The sequence below is a fragment of the Muntiacus reevesi genome, chromosome 1 (genome assembly GCF_963930625.1).
Source record: "Muntiacus reevesi chromosome 1, mMunRee1.1, whole genome shotgun sequence".
NCBI lineage: Eukaryota > Metazoa > Chordata > Mammalia > Artiodactyla > Cervidae > Muntiacus > Muntiacus reevesi.
The window spans coordinates 6,253,809-6,280,554 of NC_089249.1; the positions used below are offsets into that span (position 1 = coordinate 6,253,809).

Here is a 26,746-nt window from a genome sequence, read left to right on the forward strand (position 1 = left end):
CATGACGTTGTAACTATATTGTGAATATCCAATGAAGTTGTCCCACTGGCAATTGGAAATGAAGTTTGGCAACATGGGAAAAAGAAATTCAGCTGTATTTATATCCATAAAATTGGGAAGAAAAGAATGAACACACGAAAGTCAGTCCTAGCAGTACCTCAAAGGTGTGTCTCGTATGATAAACATTATGGTAAATATCTATAAGTAAATGACACAGGAAAGGAAAAGAATCAGGACCAGAAGGAGAGATAGGAGATAACTTGGTACAACATCAAAGAAGAAAGAGTGTCAGGAGATATTGCAGAGATGGGGTGAGGGATCATCAAGGATACTGAATGCTGGTCACAGGTGAAAGCGGCAGAGGGATGGAAGAAAATCTAGAGTCTAATAAGTGTTCTTGAAACTGAAAGCCAGTAAATAGAAGACATTTCCAGGGTGTGACGGATTTGGGGGTGAGAAATCAATCAGTTATTTAACAAGAAATACTTTGAATTGGTTTGAGTAAAAAATGAAACATTAAAAAGTCAACACAGAGAAACAGTTTCTTAACAATGGTGCAGTATTTGAAAATAAGCTTCTGGGGACTTCATGAGCATGTGAGTTATGAAAACAGATGCACTCTGGCTTAGAGCCCTCTTCAGTTTGTGATGGGGCTGTAAGCATCTTCTCAGAAATAAGAGTGAGATCATTTTGGGGAGAGAGCATTACCATTTTTAGACACTTCTGCTGAGGACAGAAGCTTTATGTGAGGAAATGGAATTATTTGAGGCAGTTACATGATTAGAAGACTTTTCCCATACACATCCTTCAGTGAGCTGTACCTTCCCCTTAATAGGAAAAGATCTCCTGTTGTCTCGGAAAGACCAACGCAGCTCTTGACGGGAAGGGCTCCTTAGTGGTGAGCTCCGGGGATCTCAGATATTTTGTTCTACTGTCAGTCTGCCGAGCTAAACAGAGGATGTGGCGGGGTAGGAGGCGGGGACTGTGCATATGTGTGTGTGTGTATGTGTGTATGCGTGTTTTCTCATTTCCGCTTCCCCTTTCAAGCTGGCAAAAGCAGTTTCATGAAGACAGAGAGAAAGGTGCGATATGCAATATGATACCTTCTCCCTGTCCTCACCTCCGTCCCACAACGGGGGAAGGGCATTGCCCAGCGCTGACAACTGCGTTGCCTCAAACTCAGCCCCCAGCCAGTGGACAGGTGAGTACAACTTCCACCTCAGTTTTAAGATTGTGCTGGCTTAGAATGGTGCCAGGAGATAGGGAACTTCCCTGGTGGCTCAGCTGTAAGGAATCCATCTGCAATAAAGGAAACCTGGGCTCGATCCCTGGGTCAGATAGATCCCCTGGAGTAGGAAATGACAACCCACTCCAGTATTTTTACCTGGAAAATTCCATGAACAGAGAAGCCTGGGGGCTACTGTTCATGGGGTCGCAAAAGAGTCAGATGTAGCTTAGCGACTAAACAATAACAGGAGAGAGGGGGAAACAAGTCAGAGAAAAATCAGGCAGCAGAGAAAAGGGAAACATCAGGAGAAGAACTCCCACATCCCTGACTTCAACCTTAAGAAATGCATCACTGTGCCTCTTGGAACATGGTCTCTCTGCTTTTTTTTTTCCTTCCTATTGTCAGAGAGGAACTCTTGGCAGGGTCATAAAACATGGGTTCCTTTGATGACTTGGATTAGTATTCAGGAATTCGTTCTCACCTGAGAAATTCTCTCTGTGTCCTGCTGTCCTTGCTTTTGCTTCATTTCAGTCTGATTCTAGCTTTAAAAAGTTCTCAAGGAGAAAATTTCTTCACTTCATCCACTCTAGTGTTCATAACTCTGACTCTCGAGAGTACCTAGCCTAAGTCAATTTTGCTTTTTGTGGATATGACCTCTTTCTTCAAAAGCTGCAGAAGGAGATTGGTGAGGAGATAAACTATAGCAATATATGCTTGAGTGAGAGAAGAATTTATACAGCTGGACAACACTGGACCAAATTTACTGGAAGGCCCAAGATCGATAACCACCTCTCAGGTTGGTGTTCAAGCCGTACACCTCAGAGACAGATCGATGAATATATTGACCCCTTAATGATCTATGTAATCCTGAGTGAGGAGGGGGTCTGCTCTTCCGATACATCTGGTCTCAGCAGTAACAGGCTGAGCATGTCACCACCTGCATGAGTTTGGGGGAAGGTAGAGGAGTGTGCTGGGGTTTTCCCATGCCCTGCTTGCTACTGAATCCACCAGTGGGTGGAGGAGCAGAGGTGGGTCCCCAGTGCAGAACAAGGACAAGATGAAAGAGCCCCCCAGAAGGGATTTGATGAGACCACGAGGGTTTGGATGAGAGCCTCAGTGACTCCGTCTACCACAAATGGCCCTGAATAGAGAGAAAAGAGAACTTTCTCGACTTCTAGACAATACACGGCGGTACCCAGGATAGGAGATTGGCAGTTGCAGGATTTCAACTTTTTTGTCTAAGCTTGTTAATAGGCTTGAGTGATTAGACCTAAAGATCTGGTATAATTTTCCTATAACTTGAAGCATTATTATGAGGAGGGTAAGTCAGGTTTATTATCTGTCTCTACTGAGAATATCATCAGAGATAACCAGCTGAAGCTATCACAAGAGGGATAGAAAGAGGTTTTACAAATGGTTTCTTATTCACAGACACTCCAAGGAGTTTAGTAATTCTTTCCAACTGTACTAATAACTTTTTCTCATAACTGCTTTGCTCCACTGAAACTTAGGTGGAGTCCAGTGATTAAACATAATGTAGTGGCCATGGAGACCCACCAGAGTCATTTTGATTCATGATTCATATTCTATTAGAAAAAGGAGAGGAAACTTATTCTCAGCCCGGATCATGATTCACACAATAAGAGAAAAAGATCCGACATCTATCTCCACTTGATAACTGCCAAATGTTTACTGCCTAAAGGACAAGACCAAGGCTGGTATTCCAGTACCCATGGTACTACTGTGGTCTGGCCCATACCTGGGCCTACTGCAAAAAGCTTGAACACAGATTTTGAGAAGATGAAGAGAGGGTGTAGATATTGTGAAAGAAAAAGAAAAGTAAATGTGAGTACCTGAAGGACAGAGTTTCATTACCAAGGAAAAATATTGAAGCATTAAAGATTGTAATTCACAGAACTAACTTGATGATCAAGACATCTGTTCATTCTCACTCCTGTTTCTAGACTGAACTACCTGTAAACCAGTCCAAATGAACTGACGCCTCTTATTCTTGATGCCTGATGATAACCCATCCAGAGGAAAGAAATTAGTGTCTCTCAACATGAACAGCTCAAGATTCCTTTTTTCCAAATGTACAACTTTAGCAAAGAAGAGAGAAAAAGAGTCTGTAGATGGTCTTCTTTCAGGATGTATTCAACTAAGCTTATTTGTGGGTGGGGGGGGAGGAGGAAATGAAAAGAGAAGGGGAAAAGAGTTATAAAAGTGAATAGGCATTTTTCTTGGTTTTATTTTTCAAATAGCATCCCTCTTTTCTCCTTGAATAGATTGAACGTCTGCCTTAGACCACAAGAAGTCTCAAATGCAAAAATCCTGCATTCAGGGTAATCTTTGTTCTGATGGTCTTCCAAACAGCAGTGACATGGGGAAGGGCTACAGATTGGGAAGGAACATGAGAGCCTGTGGCAGGGGTTGGGGTATGGAGAATGGCGGGCTGTCAGCCTGGCTTGAGGTGGAGTTTGTCCTATTCAAAAACTAAGAAATTGGCTGTCCTGGGATTTCCCACAATCCCTTACAGCAGTGGTGATGTCTGTCTTGGCTGTGACCGAAGATAAGATGTACCCATTGTGGAAGGTCTTACAGGCCCCATCATGGAAACTCCGTTTCCTTTTTCTCTCCTCCCACGCTTGTTTTCATTCTCAGTCCAATTCACCCGCACTGCTCGGGGTGTAGGCACAATTCAGACAGAAGAGAGGAGAGGCCTGTCTGATACGTGTCCCAGGAGGAGGCCCAGAGTGCTGAAGAGAAAACCAGGGCTGGGTCTTAGAAACCAAGAGTGGAGGTGGAGGGCTGTGCAATACGAGGGAGAAGCTCACACCTGGGGACCAGGGCTTGTGTGTGTTCCGCTGGTAACAGTCGGTGCTCTGTGTGACTCCAGATAAGCCTCTCTCTCTCTGTCAGTTTCCTTGACTACAAAATGAGGGATCAGGATTATATGATCTCTCTGATCCCTCTGAGTAGTAAGTAAGAACAAAGAACCTGTTTACTGCTTATTTTTCATCTCTTCTTAACAGCATCATCTTCCTTTCATCCTCTGGATTTGACACGCTCTTCTGTACCCTGCCCCCTGGAGGAGGAAATTGCAGCCCACTACAGTATTCTTGCCTGAGAACCCCGTGGACAGAGGAGCCTAGCAGGCTATAGACTGTGGGGTGGCAAAGAGTCAGGAATGATTGAGCACAAACACATCTCTACCCTACTGCCTGCTTCTTGTTCCTTCTTTCCTTATTCCTGAAAATGTCCCAACTTTAGTGAATGATTTAGACCAAGGGAAAATTAATAATAATAATAACTATATTTAACTATAACTATATATCCTTTAGACATCGGGGACTTAATATGCATTATCTGATTTTTAAATCCCAATAACCCAACAAGTCTGGTACTCTGTCTGTTTTATATATGAAAAAATTTAGGCTTAGAGAGAACAAGGAATTTCACCAAGGACACATACGCAGTAAGTAGACAGAACCGTGATTTCATACAAGGTTTATTCTGACTCCACATCACACATTCTTTCTACAGTTTTCCTTCTCAAGAGTTGACCATTCTTCCTAAACCCCTTCAAAACATTCCCATAGTAAGATATCTGTAACTGGAGCTGATATTTGGCAGGTTCAGATTGGTAGGCTATAATGGTTGTTAAAATATTAAAATATGTTCATATCAAATTTTGATAAATATTCATTGTTTCAAGCCCTCAGTGCCCATCACTAACTCAGCTATCCCAGTGCTTCCTACAAGACTCCCCAGATGGCACCAAAAATTCAGTGCCATGCTAGCCACAGCACTTGTGGGACCCTGTCCAAGGACTCTGGCTGGTCACCTCTGATTTTCCTGTGCTGCTAAATGTTCTGAATGCTACAACCATCTAAAAGTCATGTGAGATTTCAGGCAAACTCTCCTCTAAAGTAGAACCTAGGGTCTTGAATGCTATTAACTAAACAAAGTCACTCTTCTTTTTCTAAGATGATAACAAAGTTGAGCCGAAATTACTTTTGGTTTATCTGCCTCCTCTGTACTAGATTATCAGATGGAGAGTTTATGTAGCATGATGTGGAATAGAATATTTACTAACATAGCTTCTCTTTTCTTTTCTCCTAAATTGCATTTACTGCTGACATCTACATGGTGATCTTAGGTTATTCTCATATTCTATTACCAGTGCAAAGATGATACAACTAGAGTTGGATCAATGTGAGTTTAAATCTCAGTACCACAAGATCTTAAATATATGACCTTGGATCACTCACATATCACTCTGAGCTTCAGATAATAATAATTAGCTCCAAGGAGATTGTTAGTAGTTTGTGGGGAAGTTTTAGGGGTAAATATAAGGAATTCTGTACATCTCAGTTATTATGAATACTTTGACTTTGCCCATGTTAATATTAGGTGAATCTCAGACTATATTCCTTAGAAAAGAGATATTGGAAGTAAGTGATGATCTCAGTGTAGTAAAAATTACATACCCATAAAAGATTTTCTCTACTACAAAAGTTACAGCTTCTGCTGATGATTTTGGTTGGGAGATATTCCTTTCAAAGCTTTTAAACAACTCCCTAGTCTTAAACCACGAATGGTGATTCTTCTTGTGTAACTTTAGTCCTATTTGCTGAAATTTTTTCTTTTAACTAAAACATCCTCAGAACAAAGAGAATTTACTTCTTCTCTGTTTGGTTGTAGTCAGTTTCTGGAACACTCAGCAGATGATGGCGAAATATTTGAGGAGCAAACCTCTAGAGAAATGTAGGGAAGGCAAAGACAAAGGACTGAAAATGGTAGCAGAAAGGGAAAGAAGACTTTGGAGTGATTTAGGCAAGTAGCAATAAAACCAGTGTGGCATTTTTGTTGTTTTGGGGGGGGTGGGGGGAGATGATTAATGGAAATGTCAGAGAAAATTTATCAGACATCCATCCTTACAGAAGATAGATTAAATATAACATTATAATATAAACCAGCATTAAGAAAGATGGTACTCTGATCCCAAAGAAACTTTTGACCAAGGAGTAAAAATTTACAATGAAAAATTCTGGAAGACAGTTTTTTTGTGTGTGTTTTTGTTTTTGCTTTTTAGGATAGGAGGATTTGACAGTTTCAGCTTATAAATTCAGTAAGACTTGTGTGGCCCTACGTTCTAGCAACAAAGCCTTGGTGTGACTATGCCCCAAGCCTTCTTTCTCTTCATTACAAGGTAGATAAAACATATACTGATACACTAGAATTTGAGACCATGTGGAGTCCCTGGCCTAGGACACACACTAGATGAGGATCATTTTTCAGCCCCCGTGCGATTCTTGCTTTTTTGCAGGTACAGTGTCTGCTGAGCCCCTTCTGTTGTGAGGTACTGTGCAATGTCCTAAGTAAGAGTTAGGGGAGAGGTTCAAGCATTGGTGGATAATGACAGGAAATGTAGGCACATACATCTTGCTGAATGTGGTATAGGCACATGTGCTGGGTGCTAGAGGTGGGCAAGAGAACAGAGAGGATTTGAGGAGGCCTTCAAAGGATAGACAGCATATGGTTGGGTAGAGAGGAAGGTGGATGAAACTGTATAAACTAAGGCAAAGGATCAGAGAAGCTCAAGAAGCGCCAGGGGCCCGTGAACTCTCCTGACTGAGTCACACTCCTCTGGTCTCCTTCATTCTGCCTCCCTCATCCAGGCTTACCACTTTCCTAGGTCACTAGGAAGTTTTAAGTCTGGAACCTCAGGAAAGTGAAGTGTTAGACACTCAATCATGTCTGTCTCTTTGCAACCTCATGGACCGTAGCCCACCAGGCTCCTCTGTCCATGGAATTCTCCAGGCAAGGATACTGGAGTGGGCAGTCATTCGCTTCTCCAGGGGACCTTCCTGACCCAGGGATCAAACCCGAGTCCCCTGCACGGGCGGCGGATTCTTTACTGAGTCACCAGGGAAGCCCTCATAAATCAGTGTTAATTGAAAGGAACTTTGTTAAGTAGGAAGTAGCTCCTGAGGCCACTGGACCATTCTCTTACAGGAAAAACTACACAAATGCTTCTTTTGTACAGTATTGTTCCTACAAATATTTCAAATTCAACTAGAATAAATTCATAAATGTTATTATTAGAGGCAAACTCTACAACATTCATTGCCACCAATTCAGCTTCCAGAGAACAAAGTCAGTGCCCAAGTAGAAAATCTGATTGACTCGCCGGAAGTCAGTTAACGGGAAGGCAAGTTTGGAAGAATGCCCAAGTCTCCCAAATCCCAGTCACTGCTTGCTGCACTGCACCAAACTCCACTGCACACACAGGTGTGTGTTTCTGCACGACTGGTTTGGAGGAAATACCTCCATACCTTCTCTCTGTTACAAGCCACCCCCATACCTCCCAAGGCACCGCCCTGACAGCTGTGTGCATGCGTCCCTCGGTGCTAATCCCTCGGTGCTAACACTCTCACTGCAGATGTGCCTTTCTGATAATCATCTGCCACTTCCTCCAGATTTCCACAAAGAACACCCAGTTTCTTATCTTCCAGCAGCACAGCTTCCTTCTGCTACCACTAGCCAGACAATTCTATTTCTTTGTGCCTCGGAATATTGCTCTACGTTTAGTGTTCCCACACAATGCCCCGTGAACTCGTCTTTATAATCCAAGTGTGGCAGAGATTGGAGAAAACCAGTTAGATTCTGTTTAGGCATCAGGGGCAGAGCAGTGAACAACCCAGAGAAAAATCTCTGTCTTGGTGGAGCTTCTATTTTAATCAGAAGAGTAAATAATGAATTAGATTAACAAGTAAAATGTCATGTTAGTGATAAGAACAATGAAGAAGGGAAGGAACGACGTGGAAGTGACTATTGCCTGGAAGCTGTGGAGGCCGGGACTGGGTTCCCAGAGAAATTGCTTGAGAGCTGGGCTTTGCGGGTTGAGTGTGTCAAAGGCTGAGGTGGGAGGAAGACAGGGGAAAACAATGTGTGAAAAGCCTGGGGTTAAAAGAGAGATAAACATTTTCAGGGGGCAGAGGGGAAATGAGTCTGTATGAGTGTGATGTATTTTCCAAGAAGTAGGAGGAGTGCAGGATAGATTCACATCATGGAGGATGTTGAAACCCAAGTAGAGGCCTCCATCGCTCATCTCAGTTAGTGAGGTTCTGACACAGTGCTTGGCTATAGCATCCTCACTGGGAAAACGAGCCCAGAGAAAGGAGGCGAATTTGCCGAGGGGACGACAGAGGATGAGATGGTTGGATGGCATCACCGACTCAATGGACATGAGTTTGGGTAGGTTCCGAGAGTTGGTGTTGGACAGGGAGGCCTGGCATACTGCGGCTCATGGGATCACAAAGAGGTGGACACAGCTGAGCAACTCAACTGAACTGATCCTATTAGCCAGTGGCTGAATGTGGGAATCCATGTTCCTTCCTTCTTTCCCTCCTTTCTTCACGTCTTCTTCCCTCCCTTCCCAACTTCCTTCTCTCACTTCTTTCCCTCTTCCTTTCCTTCCGCTCCACCTGCCGTTCTGACTTCCTTTTAAATTCCCCTCATCCCCAAATAAGTTTTGGTGAGCTGAAGATTTCCTATGATTTACATGAGGTTCATTTGCTCTGGAAATTAAAGACAGCAGGCAAGTCAACCTTTGATATTTTCTTCCCCAGTCTGACTGATGCCAACCTAGTAAATGCTTTGGATGGTGGTGCAGGACCAGGTAGATGCAGGCTAAGACGGCTTTTTTGACTCTCTCCCTAAATTCTTTACAGTGGCAGTTTCATCCTTGTTTTATCACCTCACAGCAGCTTTAGCTAAAGGACAACAAATTCTCTCTGCTACCGCTCTTTGTGGCTTCACTCTGCATCACAGAGTGATGCATCTAATTTCCCCTCAAAGGCGCTGGCTGTGGACAAAGAGCCCAGTGCCCAGGGTTAATAATGTTGTATAGTGCCAACTACTGTCTCTCCCTGGGGGGAAAATATGCCTTAGGCTGGACCTGAAGTAAAAGAATTTAGATCAGACAGCAGTAATTATATATCCTTTTCCTCTGAATATACTTTGTCTGTAACAAACAGAAGCATCCAAAACAATTTTATTGCCCTAGGAAGGCTTTCATATTTAGGATCTTCTTTTCAAAAATAGCTATTTTAGTGCCTAAATTAATGCTTCACTGATGGTTTTGTTTTTAAGAGTTTGAAAAGCAGGAGTCTCTGGAAACTGGCTCTCTTCTTGTTTTTCCCCCCTTTTATTTTTCCTAACTCTAACAGATAAAGGTGTAGCTATGAGGATGGAGTGTTTATGGCAGCTCCAGGGATGAGGGCTGGTCCCACCTCCACCTGTTCACTGTGGAAGTTGTGAGTGCAGCTGGTGAAGAGGCAGGAGGACAGAGGATAAGCAAATTACAGTATATTTGCCTCAAATCTTTTAAGATCTATTTGTACAATTGAATGATTCATCCCCTCTGTTTTCCTCTTCAAATAAATGACTCGTGCCATCGGAATGCATCACTTGGAAGAATACATAAGTGTTGATTAGGCAGTGTTAAATGAAATATTAGCACACTGATGAACTGGGGAATTAACTCAGAGTCAGGAAGAAACCCAAGGTGACAAATTAGAAGGTAATGATTCTGAAGGTGGTAACTGCTAATTGATCCAGAAATTCCAGAAAAGAAACATCTACATCTACTTCATCAACTGTGCTAAAGCCTTTGACTGTGGATCACAGCAAACTGGAAAATTCTTAGAGATGGGAGTACCAGAACACCTTACCTGCCTCCTGAGAAACCTGTATACAGGTCAAGAAGCAAGCAATAGAACCAGACATGGAACAACTGATTGGTTCAAAATTGGGAAAGGAATATGACAAAACTGTATATTGTCACCCTGTTTATTTAACTTATATGCAGAGTACATCATGCACAATGCTGGACTGGATGAATCACAAGTGGGAATCAAGACTGCCAGCAGAAATATCAATAACCTCAGATATGCAGAAGTTACCACTGTAATGGCAGAAAGTGAAGAAAAACTAAACAGCCTCTTGATGATGGTGAAAGAGGAGAGTGAAAAAGTGAAAAGTGAAAAAGGAGAGTGAAATTTAACCTTAAAAAAACTAAGATCATGGCATCTGGTTCCATCACTTCTTGGCAAATAGAAGGGGGAAAAGTGGAAGCATTGGCGGATTTTATGTTTGGGAGCTCCGAAATCACTGCAGATGGTGACTGCAGCCATGAAATTAAAAGACGCTTGCTCCTTGGAAGGAAAGCTATGACAAACCTAGATAGTATATTAAAAAGCAGAGACATCACTTTTATGCTAACAAAGGTCCATATAGTCAAAGCTATGGTTTTTCCAGTAGTCATGTATGGGTGTGAGTTGGACCATGAAGAAGGCTGTGCACCAAAGAATTGATGTTTTTGAACCATGGTGCTGGAGAAGAGCTTTGAGAGTCTCTTGGACTGCAAGGAGATCAAACCGGTCAACACTAAAGGAAATCAACCTTGAATATTCATTGAAAGAACTGATGCTGAAGCTGAAGCTCCAATGCTTTGGCAACTTGATGTGAAGAGCCAACTCAATAGAAAAGACCCTGATGCTGGGAAAGGTTGAAGGCAAAAGGAGAAGAGGGTGACAGTGGATGAGATAACTGGGCTGTATCACTAACTCAGTGGACATGAATTTGAGCAAACTACAGAAGACATGAAGGACAGGGAAGCCTGGTGTGCTACAACCCATGGGCTCACAGAGAGCTGGACACTTAGTGACTGAACAACAACAACAACAGTGTCTCCATGTTGCTTTTATTATGGGATTCTCCCACCCCATTTCCCCCAGAGAAATCCTATGTTAAACAGGAAACAAAACAAGCCCAGAATGGCTGTAGTTAGAATGACATCCTAGCTGTGAGACCTTTAGAAAATTGGTTTAACCTTTGAGATCTAATTTTTCCCCTTTCATATATCTTTATGAAGATCAAATAAAATGAAATTTACACATTGCAAATTTAAAGATATTTTCATTTAATGGAACATTCTGGGAGACAAAATTCTTAAGAATTAAAATGTTTTCTAATATGATATCTCACCTATCATGAGAGGCAGCCCTTTCTCATTGTCCCTTAAATCATACAATGTTTCAATTTTCCAGATTTGAAAGCCTTGCCCTGGTGTTTAGGTTGTTCAGAGCATCCCTTTTTTTTTTTTTTTTTTAAGAACCAGACATCTCCTCCCAGCTCTTGAATAGGCCGAGGGTTATGCTCCTTTGTGCAGAGCTGGGAGAATGTGCGGGCAACCCCGGGGGTGGTGGATTCTGAACACAGGATGATGGTGTATCACTATGTTCCAACTCTCAGGATAGCATCCCTGTAGCCAGAGGCCCTGAAGTCTGAAGCGGCGCCATGGAGGGCTCTGTGCTGAGCCCCACGTCCTGGGAGAGACGCAGGGCCTGGCTCCGTCAGAGCCGGCACTGGCAGACCCAGGTCCTGGAGGAAGAGGCTGCAGCGGCCCTGCAGAATGTCCCAGATGCTGAGCCCTCTGGCCTGGACGACGTTTTCCAGGAAGGTAAGGAGGCCAAACAGAGAGGCACATTGTCTTGTGATAGGGAATATGTGGTAGATGCCCAGGTCTGCCGTGCGGGCAGAGGGTCCCCGGTTTCTTCCCTGATAGCTCAGTTGGTAAAGAATCCGCCCACAATTCAGGAGACCCCGGTTCGATTCCTGGGTTGGGAAGATCGCCTGGAGATGGGAGAGTCTACCACTCCGGTATTTATGGGCTTCCCTTGTGGCTCAGCTGGTAAAGAATCTGCCTGCGTGCGGGAGACATGGGTTTGATCCCTGGGTTAGGCAGATCCCTGGAGAAGGAAAAGGCTTCCCACTCCAGTGTTCCGGGCTGGAGAATTCCACGGACTGTATAGTCCATGGGGTCAGACACGACTGAGCAGCTTTCTCTCTCACTCCGCGTGGCTCATTTTGACTGGGATAAACGAGCTCAAGGGAAGACCGTAAAGACAGTAACATAAGCTGTGAATTGTGTAGGAAAGAAAGGGCCTAAGACTGAGGAAGAGGAAGGGGCACACTTCTGCATCGCCCTGCTAGCTGTGAGGACCCCAGGCCGGGAGCTCTGTGAATGCTGGGGTGTTCCTTTGTTGTCCGTGTGACAAAGCCACACTCAGCCTTGCTGCCTGGACTCTGGCTGCTGCTCACTTGCTGACGTGACCTTTGGCAGGTCATTCACGCCTCTAGGACATACTTGTCTGATTGAAGTATTAGTACAGTAATAGTACCTTTTCCACATGCCTCTCAGAACTTCTTGGAGGTTCAAATGATGCTACAGACACGATTGAAAAATAAAAAATAAATCTTATGTAAATAAGCCTACCCTTGCTTATTTGACAGGAAACAAAAAGGACAAAAGCAAAATTGTGCTGGTTTTTCTTGTTTTTTCTTTCATTTTTCTTTAAACAGAAGAATCTACCCCTGTTCCCAAACCTTGGGGTATTTTCCAAGTTTCTGGGAGAAGGGGGGCACAGAGGCCAAGAGAAAAGAGACATCCACTGTTTTTTTACATGGGTATATCACTCTTGTACCGTAAGGGAAAGTTTTATGGAATAAAAAGTGTTCATGAGGTGGCTTGAATAAGGATAAATTTGTGGAATAGGCTGAGTTCCAGGGAGGAAGTCTGATCTCCTTTGGTCCCCACAGTGACCCGATATCTGACTTTTCTAGGAAATCCAATCAACAAGATTGAAGACTGGCTGCAAGATTGTGGGTAAGTGCCAGCAAAGTGGTGTTGAGCATTGCTGGTGGTTGGGCGTGCTGACACTGGAGGGCTCAGAGACAGGGGCATGAGTTTTAACTGGGCCTCGTAGTTAGAAGTGAGGTTGAAATGAGTGAGAGGGTCTGTAAAGAACTGGGTGAGTGTGGGGGTTAGGGCTGTGAGTCAAGTGCCTCTCTGGGCAGACCAAGTTAGGGCGACGGTCTGGAAACAGACTGGATCTGGTCTAAAACCAAGAAGGACAGACACTGGCAGCCACAGTGAATGACTGGGCTAAACTCCAGTCCCTGTTCCATTGCTTTTCCCTTTGGATTGGAGTCTTACACTGCGGACAGAAGAGGAATTAAAAATCTAACTGTTCTTATGGCCAGAGTAATTCATCATTATGAATCATTATATTGCTTATTTCTACAAGGGCTAAGCGTTTACCCTAGTTATTCAAAGCACTGACTAAGTGGAACAGGTACTTCAAGGCAGATTGTAGTATTTCTTTTTTCCTGAGAAACTCTTAAACTTTGAGGCCCCACACCCCAACAGGCTGTCCCATTTTAGGCTCAGTCTGCTCAGACACGGAGGGAAAGCTTTGTGACCTGTTTAAGTGTGATCACTTGTGTGATAATGAATTCTCAGAACTTAGAAACTTCTGCCTGCTCTTTATTTCCTCTCCAGAAATGTCCCCAGCTTGATATAGCCTTTCATCTAAACTCACTTATTAACATAAAAATAAACCCATCCTGGTTTATTTAGTAGGAAATAAATAGCACTGCATAATCCAAGGTTGTTTATTTTAACTCTGCCCTGGGAGGTAAGGCCAGGAAGGATTTATTTTGGTTTTTTGTTGTTGTTGTTGTTTATAAAAACATATTGTCTTTATTGATTGTCATAATCTGGTTCAAAATTTTTTTACTTCAAAAGTCAATTAAGGGTAATCAAAATACAGGGAATTAAAGGGATGATGTTAATGGGAATGCTTGCAGGTTTGGGTGTGTAAGAACTGCCCCAGGATTTAAAATGCTTCCCACAGTTCAATACTCCTTTGTACTCTTTGTTTATGAGTTGGGTATATAGGAAGAGCAGTAACTTGGCCCTTCTATGTCAGAATGAAATGATGCTAAGGGACCTTTCAATGCAAATATGGAGAGGAGCAAGCTCTGGATCTAGTCTCTAGTCATTGACTTTATGTCCTAAGCAATAACTCATGACAGGCCTGGGACTTGGATGAGGGCTGTGAAATGTCAGACCATCATTCTCAGTGAGAAGACATCAACACATCCAGGCTTTTGTCCATACTTCTGTTGTGTATCCCACATACACATAGAAAAGCAAGGGTCAGCCTGAGCTGGTCCTCATATGTAGACTATAGAAATGCCTGCTAGAGCACAACTAGAAAATAGAAGCAAAGGATGCACACCCAGCAAATCTTGTATTACCAAATTTTGTTTTGGACAAATAAGGAATTTTATCCGTGGTATTTTAATGTAAACTTTATTGAAGTATACACATCAGTAGAATTTTTCTTTTTAATATAAATTGTTCAACTCAGTGGGTGTAAATCCCAGCTGTCAGATGAGTACATTCCCGCGACGAGTGCTGACCACGTGGTGCCTATAGTTAACAGTGCGGTATTGGGCACTTCAAAATTTGTTTAGAGGGTAGATCTCATGTTAGGTGTTCTTATTTCAAAAAAAAAAAAAAAAGTCAAAGGGAAATGAAGATACCCTGGGATTTGTTGGCTATGTCTGTTTCCTCGATTGCTGATGGACGGTATCACCAGTGTTTACATATGTCCATGCTTATCAAGTTGCACATGTTAAATGTGTGCTGTTCCTTGTATATCAATTGTACCTCAAAAAAAACCTGTTAATATAAGAGCAATATAAATCACATTGAAGTATAAAATATTTACTGAAAAATAAGTGAGGATTAAGTATATGGTTCAGTGAATTTTCTCAAAGGGAATAGAGTGATGAAATCTGACAAATCTAATGTGAAGCATTGCCCGCTCTCCAGAAGCCCCTTATGCCCCCTCCCGTTCACTGCCCTACTTCCAAGGGTAACCAGTACCCTGACTTGTAGCATCATAGATAAGGTTTGTACTTTTTAAGCTTTATATACATGGAATCATACCATATGCACTTTTTTATACATGCCTCTTTTGTTCATCCTTAAGTTTGTGATGTTCTTCCACGCATTTTCATCCAGCAATAGATCCTTCTTTTTAATTGTGTAGCTCTGGTTGTCTATCCATCGTGCAATTTATCCACTTTACAATAACTAGAGATCTGGGAGTCTCCTGATTCTGGGTTTTTATATATATTATTTCTTTTGGTGACTATATACAGGCATTTCCATTGATGGCATACCTAGAAATGCAACAGTAGTGTGTTTTATTGTAGTCATATTAGTAGTGGGCTTCAGTAGTTGCATTACTGTGTACTGACACCACAAGCATTAAATGCAACAGTAGATCTTGTCATTCTAGTAGTTGACTGCATTAGCTATCATAATGTCTTTTAATAGTAGTAGGAAATATTAATTTATACTAATATTTGTGATGTTCTATGTACTAACACGTTTGTTGTATTATAACATATGTTTTTATGCAATTATATATTAGGAAGAAAAGTATATATTTGTAGTTCTAATTGTATTTATTAGAATTACCCATTCTTAATTACCTTGAGTATAATTCTACATTTTATAGCACACATTGATGTTTTTCTTATGAGGACAGGTAAAAATCCAGATTTTAGAAACTATTGTTGATTTTTTCACTATTTAAAGGAAAGTACCAGTAATATATAGTGATGTATTTTGAAAAATTAAGCACAGTTTGTTCTACAGTGTCTGTAAGCCCATTTTCATTATGAAACATTTCATGAACTGATACTCTGATAGCCTGAGAGTTGCCTGGATCACTGAATAAAGGAGAAGACTTGCTTCAGAACAGCTCCAGTGGCTGCTTTCCAGTCAGTTTCCCTGTTAACTCGCTTTAGCAACTCTTCTCTATTCCAGCCTCCATTTGAGATTATATGCAAAGCATCATGTGCAACTTCCGTTTTTAAAACTTTCAGGAAAGCCAACTATAAAACTCACAACACATCAGTGCTCAAAGTGAACTTAGACAATGATAATATCTAGGCGTCTAAATCCCCTTACTTAATATATTTGAGAACATAGCAGCAGCAAGGTGCCAGGACTAGAATCCAGGTACTCTGTTCCCCATTCAAAGCTTTTTCATAGACAACTTCATTCACTTGTTTCCGACAGTGAATTTCTTCCTTGCTTAAGTTGTTTCTCACTACCGTGTATGCTGACTTCCATCTGTTCTTGTGGAGATAGTGAGTGTCTGATAAAGCACATATCTCAAAATGTAGAAATATAATCTTCAACCGAAATGCCGTTCCTACTGCTTCCTGAAAGACATGATATTCACCAAGAATGGAGCTAAGAGGAAAGGAAGGGAGGGTGGGTAGGTAAGATGACCTCCTAAAAGATTTTTTTCTTAGTCTCAATATTTGCATTTGTAATGGCAAGTTTATGGTACCCAAACCCCTGCTTCTGTAAATAGATTTCTCCAGTTTTGTTTCCACATTCTTTTCTTCCTATTTCCTAACTTCTGAAGAATTATTGCTAAGCTGACTTGGGGCACTGTGGTCAGCATGATGGCAGCCCAATTTAAAATATGGGGCCCTCTGACTGCCTCTATGGATTTGTCAGCAAATCATCACTCTCCATTTTCTTCACCATAAAAGCGATATAAATACTACTGACTCTCGTTAGAAAATTACACAAACTTGTGGGAGATATTTGAAGAAAAGCCCCTTTGAAAATGTAGTGATTTAAACCTGCGAGTTTCTTTTTGGTTTTTAGATACTCTGAAGAAGGGTTTTTTGAGGAAGCAGGACAGTCGAACTACAATGGTAAGTAGAGGCTCTATTCTTTCTTCTCCTGTTCATCCACCTGAAACGGTGTGTGTGTACATGCACATGCATATGAGTGCATAAGAATGCTATCTTTTCACTGCCTGCAGAACACCTGTTAATGGTCATAAGGCAATCCAGGAGCCCCAGAAGATAGTGTTGGCTGAGAGCCCACAGGCTGACTAGTCCTCAAAGGTTATCTTCTGTTAGTGGTTGCTCAGCTAATAATCACTGCTATGGACAAAGAGCTTTATAAAATGTGTGTGTCTGTGTTATGTATGTTTATGTGTATGAGTGCATACCCCCATGTGCTATTTCTTTGACAAAGGACTGTGTACATGACTATGTGATTTGGGGACAGATTAATTGTAGGTAATTTTATAAAACAACAAACACTTTTACTTGATTATTTTTATCAGAATTATGAATGTTATTTTAGTATACGTATGGCTGGGGTTGTTTTGCAGATGTGTGGATGTGTGATGTGACTGTGTGGTTGTAGATGTGTATATAAGCATGTGAGCATGTGTGTGAGTCCAAGCCTGATTTTCTGCAGCCCTTGCCTCATTATCTGACAGGGTGCCCCAGCCATGGAACCAGCTTTGAAGATGACTTGAGCCTTGGAGCAGAGGGTAAGTGGCACAGCTCTCTGAGGTTGGGATTGAGGAAGCTGCTATCCACCGGATGAATGAAGATAGACTGGAAGGGGAGAACTGCAGAAAGAAGCAGCGCTTCCCTGGCATCTTCTCTGCAGGGAAAGAGCAATCCCGTATGATCTAATGGAAAACTCAGAAAGCATCACATGCCCAGAAATGTCTGCTCACCAGCCTATCAAGACATTTACTGGTTCATCATTGGAGCTTTCCTTTGGCCCCTAGGAAGATAATACATAAAATCACCATAAAGTTGGCTGCCCAGACATCTTTGAAATGGTTTTCTATATAGAAGCCCCAAGCAACCTGAGTACTGGGTGTAAGAGAGAGATTACACTGGAGGAAGATAAAGGCTGAAATGAAGGATGTAGGTACAGCAACCCACCTGTGTCTTCTGGGACCCTTAGAGACCCATGTGGTGAAACAGGAACACTAGCCTGGGGGCCTGAATGACTCTGTCCTCCTCAGGACAGAGAAACTCTTGTCTGGACACCAGGCATGGTTCAGAAGCTCAGAGGCTCGGGGCCAGTTTTTCTCTGCCGTGTTTGTCCCCCTTCCAGGTCTATGTTTGATAATCTTCATATACTTTCCTAAAGAACAGTGTTCATAGGGTTTATGGGCCTGTAGTAGTAGCAGAGAGGAGCAGAAGGGGCTGAGGTTTCAGTTCAGAGGGGCAGCTCAGATGATTTTCATTTTCCCTTCTAACTGTGTCTTTCTATTACTTGTCCAGCCACACTGTTGGCCGCCAGCAGCAAACTCTACTCCAGGTAAGTGTTAATTTCAGCCAGGCTGAGTGGTGTCTCTTTCAGGAGCTACTGAATTGGGATGGGCATCAGAGTCCAAGAGATTAAAAACAAAGAGCTGCAGTTTCATAATAGAGAGTGAAATTTCCAACCAGAAATGAGACCATAGATTCAGTTTTTATAGTAGATGGTTCAAACATGCCCAGCAGGTAGTGACTGTGCCCGCAGGACATGTCTAGAAGCCAGAGTGCAGACTGATTGCTCACAAGATTAGTGTGACTTCAGCATTGATCCCTGCAGGAGCTTCCTGGAGACATCCCGGCCCGGACAGCTGCTAGATCTTGGCTGCAGTTTGGCTTCCAGCAGCATGACTGGTGGGACCAACAAGACTAGTTCAAGGTAGGTACCAAGTTTGGCAGGGTATAAGGTCAGGGAAGATGAGAGGCAGAAGAGACTGGAACTGAGAGCCACTGCCAGTTTTCTTCTGGGATACATTACTAGCGCTTCTATGCAGTCATACACTTGACAAGGGTGACAATGTGCTTCAAGAATAGCAGAGATGCACAGATATCTACTACTCAGAGCTGCTTGCTGTGTGTAAAGTACAGGTGTCTCCTCCCCTGGACTTTGTACACCAGGAAGTGTAATATTGGTCCCATCACATTTCCAGGACTTATAATAAGTTCTCAGCAAACAATCAGTTGGATATCAGTTTCAGCAAACTGCCAGAGATAGTGAAGGACAGGGAAACCTGGCATGCTGCAGTCCATGGGTCACAAAGAGTTGGACATGACTTAGTGACTGAAAAACAACAAAACAATCAATCAATGTATCTATTAATTGGTTGATTGATTGAGGTGATAAAATATTGATTCATTCAAGCAATTTTGTATCTCCACATGCAGACCAGGCAATGACTGTATGGAATTTGAAAATTAAGCAGATACAAAGTTTGCCTGCAGGAGTTCAACACTTCTATAGGGTGAAAAAAAAATACACACCAATAGCTCTAAAACAAGGTGGAAAATGATGAGAACTAGTGTGCTATTATAACAATTGTTTGGAATTTGGAGTCGAAGTTTGAATATCAAACCTGGTTCTCAGACTTATTAGCTTATTTACTATTTTTAGTGATTTGTACTCACTGAGCCTTACACCCCAATTCAGTTAACACATAGACTCTCTGGGGGCGAGACTCAAATGTCTGCACTTAAAAGAAAACTTTTGTTGAAGTACATTTGATTTACAACGCTTCAAATGTACGGCAAAGTGATTCAAATATATATATATATATATATATATATATTCTTATTCAGATTCTTTTCTATTATAGGTTATTACAAAATATTGAGTATAGTTTCCTGTGTTGTATAGTAGGTCCTTATTGTTTACCCATTTTATATATGGTAGTGTATATGTGTTAATCCCAAACTCCTAATTTGTCTCTCATCCCCTGCCATCCCCTTTGGTAACCATAAGCTTGCTTTCTGAGTCTGTGAGTCTATTTCTATTTTGTAAATAAGTTCATTTGTATCTTTTTTTTTATTACATGTGTAAGTAGTTTCATATGATATTTATCTTTCTCTGACTTACTTCACTCAGTATAATAATTTCTAGATGTGTGTTGCTGCAAATGGTATTATTTCATTCTTTTTTATGTCTGATATATACCACATCTTTTTTCCCTTGATTTTCTTGTTTTTAATTTATTCATTCTTAGTTAGAGAATAATTGCTTTACAATGTTGTGTTGGTTTCTGCCACACATCAGTGTGAATCGGCCATTGGTATATATCCCTCCCTCTTGAAACTGCCTCCCACCTCCCATCCCGTCCCACCCCTCTAAGTTGTCACAGAGCACCAGGCTTGAGCTCCTTTTGGCTTATAGAGCAAATCACCGGCTGTTTACATGTGGTGATGCATGTATTTCCACGCCACTCTCTCAGCTCGTCCAGCCCTCTCCTTGTGGCTGCGTCCCCAGTCTGTTCCATGTCTACGTCTCCACTGCTGCTCTGCCAGTAGGTTCCATGTGTGTGTGTGTGTGTTAATATAAGATATTTGTTTTTCTCTTTCTGATTTACTTTATTCTGTATAATAGGCTTCAGGTTCATCCACTTCATTAGAACTGACTCAAATGTATTCCTTTTTTATGACTGAGTAATATTCCACTATTGATGACCATCTTTTCATGTCTATTGGCCATCTATATGTCTTCTTTGGGAAAATATCTTTTCAGATCTTCTGCCCATTTTCTAATTAGTTTCTTTATTTTTTTATATGAGTTATATGAGCTATGTACTCATTTTATATTAACTCATTATCAGTCATATCATTTGAAAATATTTTCTCCCATCCAGTTGGTTGTCTTTTCATTTTGTAAATGGTTTCCTTTGCTGTGCAAAATGTTTTAAGTTTAATCAGGTCCCATTTGTTCACTTCTGCTTTTGTTTCCTTTGCCTTACGAGACAGATCGAAAAAAGCTTTGCTATGATTTATGTTCAAGAGTGATGTGGCTGTGTTTTCTTCTAGGAGTTTTATGGTTTCTGTTCTTATAGAACTGTCTTTATCCATTTTGAGTTTATTTTTTTATGGGGTAGGAAAATGTTCTAATTTCATTCTTCTACATGCAGCTATACAGTTTTCCCAGCACCATTTATTGAAGAAACTGTCTTTTATTCCATTGTATATTCTTTCCCCCTATATCATAGATTACAAGACTATACATGCATGAGTGTATTTCTGGGCTCTGTTCTCTTCCATTGATCCATGTGTCTGTTTTCGTGCCAGTAGCATACTGCTTTGATGACTGTAGCTTTATAAAAGAGCTGTATCTGAAATGAGCACAAGTCACATTTGAGCTCCTTTTTTAGAGCAAATTCTCATTGGCTATTTTACATATACTATCACCTTAGTGGAAAGCGCAGCTAGAGACGGGGGTGAGGGTGTTGGCTAGAGCCAGAGTTAGGTGTGAGCCAGGGCTCTGTGCTCGGTGACTGACAGCTCCCTATCCAGGGCAAGACTGTGTCCTGCGTTTCTGGAGCAGGATTCCAGAGGGTCAGGTCTGAGCTGGTTCCCTTCCCTTTTAGTGTGTGTACTCCCCATCCCAGCATTGCTACCTTCGCCCCGGAGGGGAACAGCGCTAGAGCAAGAAGGGCAGAGCAGGTACCCAGTGCAGGCTAGGGCACACTCTGGAGAAGTTCTGGCACATTCAGTTAGAGTTTCAGTCTGTTCTTGATCTGCCTCCTCTGGGAGCAACAGTAACGGCTGCCATCGCCCGTTTCAGATCTGTGCTGGGTCCAAGACAGCTGCATACCCCACAGCTCCACAGTCTTCACCGATGGGCCTCCACCCTAGTGGAGCCACCGCACTAGCGAGTGAGAAGAGCTGGAGTGATGCTCAGTGTAGGTTGCAGGAAGCTGGCCAGAGTCCCAGACACACTGAATCTGCTTCCTCATCCCTGTTTCAGGAGTGTGTGTGCATAATCTCTGCGAGCACGGTTCTTACCGCCCTCCTATTAGTCCTACTGGTTTTCAAGCTAGTGAATGGGACTCCTCTGCCCAGCATCAGACTCGAGGGCTATGGTGCCCAATTTGTAGTTTGAACCATCCATTCCCCAGGGAGGATCTCTGAGCCTCTGGGATCCCCCTCCTCCTCTGTGTCCCCTCCTAGGGATGCAGATCCTGATCTGATTGTTTCTCTTCTCTTCCTACCCACTTCCGTGTAGATCATTCTTTATAGCCTTAGTTGTCGAAGAGTCTTTCTGCCAGTCTCCATCCAGTCTGATTTCAGCAAGAAGTGCTCCTCGTGTGGATGTATTTTTTGGTGTGTTCACAGAAGGCAGTGAGCTCAGCATCTTCCTTTTCTGCCGCCTTGATATCCTGCCTCCTCAGGGATCTAGTCTTATAACCATAATTCAGATAAGGAAACTCGGGATCATGGAGATGAAATTAGCAGTGAGGAGGAACGCACAAGAATAGGGCCAGGGATTCCAATTATCCAGCTTTTACTTAAACAAGAGTGTTTACTTAAACTGTTTGGAACACCTGGTGTCCTTTCCGAAGAGATTAACAGTGATTAGTCGAAGCCTCAAATAATTCACAGCTCCCCTGCTCTCACTGATGCCCTGTTAGTGAGCTCCTGTGTCAGCAGTCTGGTGCTGCAACGATTTGCACATAGACGTATGTTGGAGACAGAAAGTGTTTGATCTACAGATGCAGGGCTTCTATCCTGAAATTGTGCTACAAACAGGCCTACCTAACACAGCTGTATTGACACAATTTTATCCTGAGGGTGAGAATAAAATGAGTTCTGTGTTGCTTACACACTCGTTGCCTGATTGGTCCACCAACCACTGGTGCAGGCTGGTACAAGTTACAAAGCACTTGGCAAAAGCCAGCTCTATCATGTAGCAAATGGGCGCTGACTGGTTAATAACACAACCACAGAGCATTTTGCAACTACGCTGATTTTGATTTTTCGGATCCCTCTCATAGCAAATTTTCATTCATCTGTAATCATTTAAATCAGTTGTTTGAAGTACTCTAATAGAATCATGTTCAATTTTTAAACCAAGGTCAGATGATAATTCCCAGGTTTCAGACAGAGAATTTAGATTCAGAGAAGTGAAAGCTTTTCTGGGTTGCAGTGGTAGACAGAGAAATGGCCAGAAAGGTATCTTAGTGTCCTCACACTTTTATTAGATAGTCTGGATTACCCTGTTTCTCAAAGCTTCCTATGTTTACCCAAACCCCCACTTTTCAGCATCTCAGAGATTCTGGACAAGGTGCAAGAAGATGCGGAAGATGTCCTTTTCAGCCTGGGCTTTGGTCAGGAGGACCACAAAGACACTTCTCGAATCCCTGCTCGATTTTTCACCACCCCCTCTCAAGCCAAAGGCATTGATTTCCAGCTCTTCCTGAAGTCCCAGGTGCGGAGGATTGAGATGGAGGACCCTTGCCTCATGCTGGCCAGTGAGTGTTAGCACAGACCCGTGCTCTACTCCTCTCTCAGCCTCCAGACAGTCATAACAGGGATCAATGGCTCTAAATCCTACTTTCTCTTGGTTAGCTTCTCTTGACCCTTTGTCTGTTGTGTCTGTTTCTTCCTATGTTGTCTTCAGTGAATGGAGAACTTTGAGTTCTGCTTCTCTCTCTTGAAGAGTTTTCAAGAGACCTGGTATCCCAGTGACTTTCTTTTAAATCTTCTCTCTTTTCACTGAATCAAATTGGATGTCTTTAAATCTTGTCACCATTTTCTATTTCTCAGTTGGAATTAGTGAATGTTCCCCATTTATAGCCACTACATTAATACAAGTTCCATTTAGGACAGCAGTTCTGTTAATTATGTTAAATTGTGCAGGAGTTTATAAAGCATTCATATTCATTGGCTTTTCTTCCAGAGAAGGAAGGGCTCAGGAATATTTAAGTAAGCACACCAATGATCCTTATGTGTAATCTTACCACATCTAGGGAAACAATGATTTAAGTTGTCCCAATTCCATACTGAAGAAAGATGTGAGAGGGCCTCTCTACTTTGATGAGGGATGAAAGACTATTTTATTCTATATGCTAGAATATATTTCAAATAATATTCTTTTACAGCCCACGCTACCCCCCATCATAGTGGTGTTCCTGATGGTGTTGTTTCAGATCCTTTGTATAGATTCAGCTTTAAAATGTGGTAAAATAATACTCCTGAGCTCCACTTGCTGACATAAGGATTTTCAGTGGAAGTATTTCACAAGCACTTTATATGATTCCCATGCACCCTAAAGATTGAGGATGTTTTTGTTGAATGTATTTTATGTGCCAGGTAGGGATGTTAAATTCTGGAAGAATAGCAGCTAGGCAAGAGGAACATGATCTTGCCTTTAGGACTCTTACAGTTTAATGGGTAAATGGTTTATCACATGCTTTTCAAACATGGATGCGCATATGAATTATGAAAGGATATTGTTAAGATGCATGGGATATAGTCTGAGATTCTGTATTAACATAAGTTCCCAAGCAACGCCAATGCTACTGAACTACTGACCACATGTTGAGAAGCAAAGTCTATTAGAAATAATATAGACCATCTAGATTTCTCTACCCTTGTCCATTGCCTAGTAATTGCTATCTCTCAAATTTGCTTCTATGAAAGAAGATTTCCATAACCCTAAAGTTTTCTTACTAAGAACACAATGTTAGTTTTGCCCTTTTTAGTCACATTTGTCATCTAAAGCAGGGGTCCCCAACCTCTGGGATCTAATGCCTGATTATCTAAGGTGGAGTTAACATAATAATAATAAAAACAAAGTGCACTTTGTAATGCACTTGAATCATGCTGAAACCATCCCTCTAACCCAAGTCCATGGAAAAAATTGTCTTCCATGGAACTGGCCTCTGATCCCAAAAAGGTTGGGAACTACTGAAGCAAGCATAGTGATAGAGGCCATTGTATATTGACAGCAGAAAGGATATGCTAAATCAAGATATGGAAAAGCTTTTCATCCTGTATAGAATTAATTTCTAGACTACTGGGGATAAAGAGCCAAAAAGTCAAGAAGATCAAGAAAGGGAATCCTAGGTCTAAGAAATGTAAATGGGAGAAATGTTGGTGGAGAAATTGGCATCTTCTTCCTGAATTTTGAGTTTTAGGAAAGCTATTGAAGGGAAAAATTCAAGAAGTAATTTTCTGACGGCTCCTAGACTCACCATCTTCACCCCTTGCACTCAGGCAGGTTTAAGCAAGTGCAGACACTGGCCGTCACCGCAGATGCCTTCTTCTGTCTCTACTCCTATGTGTCTAAGACACCTGTCCAAAAGTTCACACCATCCCACATGTTCTGGAATTGCAACCCAACTGACATGCCATCCATCAAGATTCTGTCTCCAGAGCCTGAACCTCACTCACCCAGAGAGCGCCTCCGGAAAGCCATCTCCAAAATGTGCCTGTACACGTGCCCACGAGATAGACTCTCCCCACCCGACCATACTCCCAAAAGAAACAGTTTGGACCAGGTGGTGTGGGAAGTGATGGACAGAGTGAGAGGAGAGAAGCTGGTCCTCCAGCAAGACTCTGGGTTTGGACCAGGCCCACGGGGAGACCCCATGCCCCCTATCAAGGGCACAAAACTGCCTACTTCTTCCTGCCCATGTGTCCTCTGCCTTAAAGAAGAAACACAGCAGGGCATGTCCACATGGCAAGAACCTTCAGAAACTCTGGGTTCTGACCTCAGGATACCATGTTGCTCACATTCTCTGCCCAGAGCAGATCTGCAGTGGAGCACAGACCCTGTGCAGGAGCAGAGAGAGCTGTGGGGGCTGCAGGCCAGCAGTAAGGAGGCCCACTCAGTCCAGGATGGTGCCTTCTGGGCAAGAAAGAGCAGAGCACGAAGGAGTCTGTTTCAGAAGAATCCCATGGGCAAGAAGGTTAACTCACTGGACCTGTCCATCATCCAGCAGAAATGGAAACAGAGTCAAGAGGGGACAGAAATGCACCGATCCCTAACTGAGCAGTGGCAGGACACTTTGGACTTGGAGGTGAGTGGGCTGAAAATGAGGGAGAGGTTGGCATTCCTGCCCTTGAATTCTGGATTCTTGCCCTTGGGTTAAAATATATCCTCCTTGTCAGATATACCAAGTCTTGAATTACATTCAGAAACCTTTGAAAGTGGGTTCCCTGGTGGCTCAGATGGTTAACAGTCTGCCTGCAATGCTGGAGTCCCAGGTTTGATCCCTGGTTCGGGAAGATCCCCTGGAAAAGGGAATGGCTACCCACTCCAGTATTCTTGCATGGAGAATTCCATGGACAGAGGAGCCTGGAGGGCTACAGTCCATGAGGTTACAAAGAGTCGGATACAACTGATCAACCAAAATTAATATAGAAGAAAGGGGAAAGAGAAATAGACCCAGTTTGTTAAGAGCACCCAGTTTTTGTCACTATTTTTCTAATTCCTCTTCCAGGCTGATCTTCACTAAAATTTCCCATCAAACACACCTACCCCTATCATTTGTGGGATACACACAAGAGTACAGATAGAGGTCAGTTACACACTAGACTAACATGATTATATAAAATCTCTTCTACCTTGGCAAGTATATAACCACGAAGACCTAGAAATTCAGATTCAAATCTAGAATTCCCACTCTTAGAACTTCAGTGCTAGAATATGGCAGCGTGGGCAGAGCCATCCTAGTCCTTCCCTCCCCTATCTCCTTCTCTTCCCATACCCACGTCTGTCCTGCAACATAAGGGATTTTGTATACCATGTGTGAACACCCCAGCTGGCATATTCAAATGCCACAAACCCCTGCATGTGTGCATGCATGCTAAGTCACTTCAGTCATGTCCCACTCTGTGACCCTATGGACTGTAGCCTACCCAGGCTCTTCTGTCCATGGGATTCTCTAGGCAAGAATACTGGAGTGGATTGCCATGCCCTCTTCCAGGGGATTTTCCTGACCTGGGGCTTGAACC

At 42.4% G+C, this 26,746-nt stretch overlaps 1 protein-coding gene across 3 annotated transcripts in view; it reads left to right on the plus strand.

Annotated features, from left to right (window-relative positions):
- The first annotated feature begins 1,065 nt into the window (after positions 1-1,065).
- The window catches only part of TESPA1 (thymocyte expressed, positive selection associated 1), a 32,766-nt gene continuing 7,085 nt past the window's right edge, over positions 1,066-26,746 (plus strand). For all 3 annotated transcript variants that reach the window (XM_065920875.1, XM_065920881.1, XM_065920892.1), the window contains exons 1-9: positions 1,066-1,201; positions 11,549-11,756; positions 12,920-12,962; positions 16,842-16,891; positions 17,470-17,523; positions 18,275-18,311; positions 18,588-18,686; positions 23,048-23,256; positions 25,004-25,809. In XM_065920875.1, coding sequence (XP_065776947.1) covers positions 11,594-11,756; positions 12,920-12,962; positions 16,842-16,891; positions 17,470-17,523; positions 18,275-18,311; positions 18,588-18,686; positions 23,048-23,256; positions 25,004-25,809 — 1,461 coding nt within the window. In that variant the 5' untranslated portion in view covers positions 1,066-1,201; positions 11,549-11,593. The remainder of the gene's footprint in view (positions 1,202-11,548; positions 11,757-12,919; positions 12,963-16,841; positions 16,892-17,469; positions 17,524-18,274; positions 18,312-18,587; positions 18,687-23,047; positions 23,257-25,003; positions 25,810-26,746) is intronic.